This window comes from Merops nubicus, unplaced genomic scaffold (genome assembly GCF_000691845.1).
Source record: "Merops nubicus isolate BGI_N331 unplaced genomic scaffold, ASM69184v1 scaffold52474, whole genome shotgun sequence".
Lineage (NCBI taxonomy): Eukaryota > Metazoa > Chordata > Aves > Coraciiformes > Meropidae > Merops > Merops nubicus.
The window spans coordinates 1-8,029 of NW_008604583.1; the positions used below are offsets into that span (position 1 = coordinate 1).

Consider the following 8,029-nt stretch of genomic DNA (forward strand, 5'->3'; position numbering starts at 1 on the left):
GTGCGCCGGGCCGTCTGGTTGCGGTTCTTGCTAAGACATTTGCCTCGCAGAGCGACACAGAATCTGCGCCCTTTCATTTTCTGGTCTTGGAGAAGCGTAGGATTCAGGTTCACAGCAGGTGATTCTAAAGCTTTCAGGAAGCGAGCTTAGGAACACCGTATGCTAAAGCGAATGGTTTATGTCTGTCGTGGTACTCTACTAAAAGTTGTAACTCCGCTATCTGATGTGACTTATCCATTTAAGGCTGTCATAACCGCACGCACGTAGCACTTTGGGCTTTACACTGTAGTGACAGTCTTGTACATAGAATATTGTGTAGAGTTTCCCAGCCTCTGCTGTACTCCGTGTCACTCCTATGGGGCATTGGAGACGCCGGTGTGAAATGAAGCTTACACAGATAGCTACCTTCCCATGCCCAGACGTCAAAACAAACACTGGCTTAACTGTACTTCTCATCGGAGTCACAGCTTGTGGGAATTTAGATGTAGATTGACTCAGTTCCATTTACTAGGAAATAGCTGCAGCTGTGTTTGTTTGTTTGTTTGGTTTTTTTTGTTTTGTTTTGTTTTTTTAAATAAAACACAATGGCAGGTTAGTTGTGAACAGATAATTATGAAAGAGCAAAATGTAGTGGCAGGTTTGTTTAAGATGAAGAAATGTGGCTGAAGAATGTATAAAAAGAAAAAGGTACTATTTGAGGATGATTACTTTCACTAGAGGTTTCATATTTTCTATTCATTTTCTTTAGATGTGGCTATTAGGTAGTAAGGACAGTATGGTTAAAGAAAAATAGGGTTTTCAAAAACCCATGAATAATTTTGAGTGTTCTTAACTGAAGTTTCAGCTCTGCTTTGGGTATTAAACAGCCCAGGATAGTTCAAAGTGATGCAGAGATTTAGGAGAGATGTAAGAATTGTAAACAGGGATATGATTGTCATGTGTGTGTCATCTACTATCTCCCTTATCGTACTGCCATCTTCATGCATATTCCTTCCGAAGGGATAACGTCCGTTGGATTTGGGGTCGCTTGGGATAGAGGGTTCTTTAGCTTGGCTGTTAATTTCATGATCTCAATACTAATAAAAGATAAATTTCAAGTATAGATTGTAAAGCTTCTTTCATGCATATCTAACGGATCTGAAAATGTCACGTGAATGAACATAAAGCACTTTCATGGCTAGAAGTGGCAGGTGCCTAAAACATGACTAGCATTCTATAGAATATGTAGAAAAATGGAAAGAAAAAAAAAAGGCTGTGTTAGAATGTTTTGGCATATGCTTTAACAGCTTTCAGTAAATTGAGTCCAGGACTTAACTAATTTGCTTAGGACTCCTGCTTCAGGGTAATCTGTAAGGCTTAAAGCAGCATTCCAGAAGATGGTCTTTTTTGTATGCCTATGTGTATTGCATTCAGAAATGTTACATGAGAGGTGTGAGGATTTTTTGTCATTGTCAGGATGGCACTGTATCTAAAATGTGCTGACAGGTATAGAAAATTGTTTATTCATAGTACAGGTTTGGTTTTATAGCTGTTTTTTGTAGAAAATCATTCCCACTGTTCTAATATATTTTCTTTATAATCAGCTTATTTGTAAGTATTTGTGCATGTCCCTGACAGCTGTGAAAATGACTTTATAATGGAAATACATTGTGTATATATATTATGCTTGAAATTACTTTTGTTAATACCTATATTTGAACTAAAAATATTGAGAATTGAAAGGTGAATGTAATTTTCAATGAGTAGTATTGATAGAGAAAATTCAGAGTTTGATACGATGCTTGCAGTGAGACAGAAATAACATGACTTGACTCTAAGCTCTTCTTTGTGTTCTCATTCTTTAAGATATTTAGATTCTGCAAATCAAAATGCCACAGAAACTTTAAAAAGAAGCGAAATCCCAGAAAGATGAGATGGACCAAAGCATTCCGGAAGGCAGCTGGAAAGGAGCTGACAGTGGTAAGAAGCTGAACTAGTTCACGCTTTACCTTAGCTCACTAAAATGGCAGAAGTCTCCCCTCTTTCGGTTGCAAACAGGTTGGCTAGCTTAATGTGTTGTCACTTAATTAGATGAACATGAGGGATCGGGTAAGTGGAGAAAAGAGGGATTGTGGAAGAGGATGTGAGAGTTTCCTTGAGAGGGAGCTGTTTGTTCCGCTTGCCCATAACGTGGGACTTCCATTTCAGCCTCGGTAGGGAAGCCAGTGTGTCAGTGTCTACGCCAGTAATACAGGATGATTCTCAAGTCCAAAGCTTTTCTTTTTCCTTTGCATCTCTAAATCTTATACTCTCTGTGCATACACATTTGGTAGTTGTATTTCCACACAGTCAGATAAGCTGGGTAAGTGTTGTGGTTTGAGGCTTGGAATGGGGACGCGACCTTCCAGCACCTGGGAGGACCCCGGGTGGGGGTGAACCATTGTATTCCCTCGCCTTCCCACACACACTCTGATAAGAGGCAGAAAGTGGGTGCTAACTCCACTCCTGCCCTGCAGCTCGGAGGTGGAAGTTGTGCTTTCACTCCATGGGACCTTGGAACTATTTCTGAGGGTTTTATATATTTTGCTTATTATTTTTTTTGTATTTTCCCCTAATCTTTGTATATATTATTTTTTTCTTACCTCCCTTTTTCGTTTTCTGTTCCTTGTTAAACAATATACTTCAATTTTTTTTCCAAAGTCTCTCTCTCTCTTGGGGGGGGAGAGAGGGTAGTACATCGTTCTGTTCTGTGTGGGTCCTGCCCTGAACCCCTTTTTACACAGAACCAGAACAGTAAGGTACCCCAGGAAGTCTCTCTGTGTAGACACATAAGACAGTAAAAACCTTATGAAGTCTCCTTAAAGCATACAGTGTATAGGAAAAGTCCTGGAATAGATAGGAATGTTCCCAAAACAGCATATGGGGTATTAAAAACAATTTCAAGGCAAAGTTACTTTAGTGGTAAAAATACTGAACACTTATATTTGGTCAGACGGTCAGTAAATAACTCAAGAATTACTGTGACTTAATTACCTGTTTTTGACAGAATACTAACAATTTAGGAAGCGTTTTTTTCCCACCTTCTGTGGATCTTCCAAGGAAAAGAAGGTGATTTTATTTTGTTTTGTAATGTGACTCTGAGAAGTCATGATTAGTTAGCATCTTCTGTAATTGTATTTCTTGCATTCATGTTGTTTCTGGCTAAGTCGAATTACCTTTTTGAAAAGAACTTAAGTTAGAATTCCTTTATATGTATCTAAGTAGGTGACAGTATGCTCAAATTTCGAGATTTATCTACACATGCTAAGAATTAAGACAGTGTATAAACAAAGTGCCGTATTGTAGTTTGGTTGGTATCCATTCGTTCATAAGCCAGCTTTGGGGGGAGAGTGTCTAAACAGGCTTGTGACAATGGGAAATACTGTAGTTCATGAGAAGGTGACAGTTCTTGCTGCTTTAAACAGATACGTTGGATAGAGTTAAATATGTTTACTTGTTCTCCTGTGTTTCAAGTTTGGGGTTTTTTATTAAACAAAAAAGAAAAGTAAGGAGGTTTTTCACTTCTGAAGAACTGTTTTATTCTCTCACTGAAAGTGAATGAAGAGTTGGTCATTCTGTCCCCTTATTTTTGGAATTGAAAAGATCCATTGTCCAGTATGAGGCAGCTGTAGTTGATCTCCGTGCATGTAGTTTAGAAGACTATGGCACTTGGAAGATCTGTGCTCTTAGGAGTCTTATCTCCGTTTGTGGTGTATTCTCATGTTAAAAAGCAATGCTGTGTATTATAAATACATAAAAGCTGACACAGTTTAGGGTGAACTGCAGTGAATTGATGTGGTGCTGTGTCACGCTTGGCCAAAGATCAATTCAAGGTGATTTTAAAAAAGAAATTGCAAGAATAATGATGGCATGTACATGTTGGGCACATGGTGTGCTCTGTGACTTGTGTTTTGGTTATTTTGCAGGCAGTTGTCTTTCCATCTTAAAGTCCTGGGGAAAAAAAAACAAACAACAAAAAGCAAAACCTCCATCTGCCCCAAACACTACAATGCCATAAATTGAAATATTCACAATTTGAAATGATTTTATATTGTGTCAGTGTTCTCAAAATTACAGGCTGTTGAGTAGAACTTACTTGGCCTGCATTAATGCTTTTGACTCTACGTGTTTTCAGTTTTGCCTTCCACCTGTCTAGTCTGCTTTATATTTCTTTCCTATTCCACATTGGTCTTCTCTGTTCCTTTTGTCTTGCTAAAAACATAGCTGAGGGGTATGTTTTGGTAAATAGTTCTCTTCAGACAAATCACTGTGGCTTCTGACACTTTCAGGTCAAACACTCCACTCTATTTCCTTACAGTTTAGTAATATCTAAAGGCTGTTAAAGTATGAGAACTGAGATTCTCAACAGGAAAACAAACACCACTAAAAAGATGAAGTTTTAGTTAAGAATTTATTGTTCTAAATATGCTTCTTTCTATAATCTATATTTACTTTTGCTTAATACAGGATAATTCATTTGAGTTTGAAAAACGTAGAAATGAACCAGTGAAATACCAGAGAGAGCTGTGGAACAAGACTGGTGAGTCACTTCAGAAAAAAACAAAATATGAACTCTTGGAGGTGAACTTTGATTCTACATGAACATGTTTTTGGAAGACTTCTTAGAGATTGACACTTCGTAGTGGTTGTGTTTGGAATCACTGGTGTCATGATCAAATTCTTACTTGTGGAGGAGGTTTGAGTTGTGAACAGGTGTGGAGTTCCACTTGATTTTATGTTTTTCAGAAAGTGGTTAGAAAATGGGGTGCAGTGTTACTCTTGTGAGTACAATCTTCTGAAAACCTTAGTGATTCTCCAGCTTTTTAAGAGGCTCCCAGTGTAAGCCTTTTATACTGATGCAGGTGTTTCTTTGTTCCTGCTCATTCCACTTCAGTTTGTTTTAATAAATCAAACACTATAAAGTGGAAGAGTTGCTTACATCATGAATGCATGCCACAAAGGAGAAGCTTGTGACTTGCATACGATTTCCAGTGGGGTGAGAGTCTTGTGTAGTGGTGGAAAATAGGCATAGGCTCTAAAGTGGAAACATAAATGAGTTATAAAATGGAGTTCATCATAGTTGGGACACAGGATATTCCCCTACCCTGCTCTTTGAAGAAGGAGTGACTTACTCTGTAGTGTAAGGTTTGCCTCTGAAATGGACATATTAGGGAATACTGATCGTGTTGCTCTGCAGAATAGCATCTATTTCCACCTGTAGGTATGTAAGCACATTTAAACCAAGTTCTGCTTTATTTCAGTTGATGCAATGAAGAGGGTGGAGGAAATAAAGCAAAAACGCCAGGCCAGATTTATTATGAACAGGTAAGGAGAAGTATTTCTGTTACAGGAGCTCTTGCAAATCAGCATTTGACAGTCAGTCTTTTCAGAGTAATGATAATCCAGAGTTTCAAGAGTTCGTTTGCTTTGTACACGAACAGTCGTACGGGTGGTGGGGGAAGCCAGTTTGGGCTCTGCTGTGCTACCAAACCACTGCCCTTTGTTGGCTGACCAGTGTACGTAGCTCTTGGGCACTCCATGGTATTGATGTCTCCTTGTTTGTAGATGTAGACTTAAATTTTAGACAGATTTCTGGTAAGAGTTGATAGGGTGCTGGCTTGTCTTCTGATTTTCTATCTAGTGTATACTTGAATTGGTTTTCAGATACTTCTTATGCTTTCTAGAGTTATTTACAGTTTACATACGTTTAGCTAAAGGTGAGTCATGTATTAAAACCATACATCACCTCTTTGAAGGTAATTAAATTTCATTTTCCCCCTCCCTAGATTAAAGAAGAGCAAAGAGTTGCAGAAGGCAGAAGATATCAAAGAAGTCAAACAGAATATCCACCTTCTTCGTGCTCCACATGCAGGTAAGAACTTGCTTGACCTGGTTTGCTTAGGTTAACTTGAGTATACGATTTGATGATTAATATGGATATTTTTGGTGTGACTAATTGTACATATCGATAATCAATATTTTTCTTACAGTTAATTTTTCTGTTGATTACAGAGAATGGCTCTTGCCACTAAATATGAGCAGTGTCTTTGTTCTGAATCAAACGCACCTTTTATTTATCTGGTCCTGCATTCACCCTTTCTGTTCCTTATTTGAATATTTTAAACTCCACCTGGTACCTGGTACTCTATGAACTGCGTGTTTGTTAACACATTTATCTAGGTCTTCCCTTTGATTATTTGAATTCGACAGACTGTATCACCAGTTGATATAAAATACAGTAGTTAAATTCTGCCTTAATTCTGCTTTTTTAATTTGGTAGCTATTTGTGAGAATGGGTGGGATTTTTTGTAGTTCACTGTAATGAGCTTCCATGAAAATACTGTTTCTTCAGTGTAAGCCTAACATATTTTTTTTTTTTAAATATGGTAATTTTACCAGTTTTCACTAGAAGCTGTGCCTCGTTCAGATATAATAATGTATGCTCCTTGTTAGTGAACTGAGTTTTTCCATTAGAGAAAGCTGGGTTTGTAAGTAATTTTCTGGTTTCTGAGCTATTACAAATACCAGCTTGTGTTAGATGATAAATGGATTGTAAAGGTGATTTTATTTTTTAAAATACAGTTAGTGGAGTAGAGTAACAGAGAGAAGTTAACAATGTTTCCATTAGTTACTGTTTTATAAAAACGACCAGTGATTTTTGTCTCTGTGGATACAGGTGTGACATTTAGATATTACCTAGAAGTGTGTTCTGTGTTTTTTCTTCCAGTTTGCAGTCACTCTAATCTAAGATTGTGTATATACGAAACAAGGTTTTGTCAGCATATTTTTAAACTTTGTTTTAATTTGTCCTTTGTTTTTTGAGAGAAGAAAAAAAATAATCTGAATTCAGGAGAAAAGACCTGAGTGCTTGTTTCTACTGTTTGGCTTTGCTTATGTTAAATGAAAGATGCATGACAGAGTGTCATACCTCTGTCTTTCAAACCACAGCTGTCTTTTCAGTGTTTTGCTCTTCTTTGCTGGGCCTTCAAAAGAGCAGGATCAAATGTCAATCCTGGATTTTTTTCTTTTTGGGAGTATTATTGAGTGTTAACACCATTGCCATCCAACACAGTGTTCTTTAGGGCTTAAATCTTTATATAAAAACTAATGTGTGAAGACTACCGATCTGTTGGAAGTAATGCATTTTTATAGTCTTTTGCAAGGTTTTGCTATGTATTGCCAGCTATATCAAAGATCAGTATATTAGGTGAAAATATGGTTGACAGCATTTTAGATTTTGCAGAAAAACAGCATGAGCTTTTCTGTTAAAACAATTCTTAAGTGGTTTTAGGTGATGATGGAGGTTAGCAATAAATACTTGTAAGCTCGGTGGGTTTACTCCTAAACAACTCTTTAAGCAGTCTGTTTTGGCTGTTTCACCTAGAACAGACACATACATTCTTCAGAGAACAGTTATTTGGATTTAGAGAGACATTTCAAATTTAACTTTTTCTTTTCTTTGAAGGCCCACCAAAACAGCTGGAGGACAAAATGGTGCAGAAGCTACAAGAGGATGTGGCTATGGAAGAAGACTCTTGAAATGCTATTATTTTCTATTTATATCTCTTCAGCAGTTAACAGCTCCTTACTGCCTCACCTGACATCATTCAGAACTGTGCTTACAGTTGAAGAGAAACACATTTTAACAAATAGTAGTCATTTACAATTTGAATGAGTTTTGGTTTTATGAAAAATAAGATACTGGATACTGCTTTGGGTGTTACTTAAAATTATGTGATTTCAGAAAACCTTGTCAGCAGGATGGAGAATAAGGCATATTGTTTGAGATACTACGTGCTCCTTGGAAAACTACACTTTCTCTCGGATAACATTTCCCTGATAATTCAAGGAATAAAAGATGTTGGCCCTGAGCTTTTCTTATTTTGTCCATTGTCCTTTTGTAGTGGAAAAAGCAGATAAAAATATATCTTAATGGTTACAAGGTGGAACAGGTTGTATTATTTTTCACTGGTGCAGTGCAGTCCAGGCATAGAATCATAGAATCATAGGG

At 37.3% G+C, this 8,029-nt stretch overlaps 1 protein-coding gene across 1 annotated transcript; it reads left to right on the forward strand.

Moving 5' to 3' along the window:
• Positions 1-1,848: 1,848 nt before the first annotated feature.
• On the forward strand, positions 1,849-7,808 carry RSL24D1 (ribosomal L24 domain containing 1). The gene is made up of 5 exons (XM_008939026.1): positions 1,849-1,959; positions 4,486-4,558; positions 5,280-5,343; positions 5,805-5,890; positions 7,484-7,808. The coding sequence occupies exons 1-5, from the start codon at positions 1,909-1,911 to the stop codon at positions 7,555-7,557; spliced, it is 348 nt and encodes a 115-aa protein (XP_008937274.1). The 5' UTR covers positions 1,849-1,908; the 3' UTR covers positions 7,558-7,808.
• Positions 7,809-8,029: the final 221 nt, after the last annotated feature.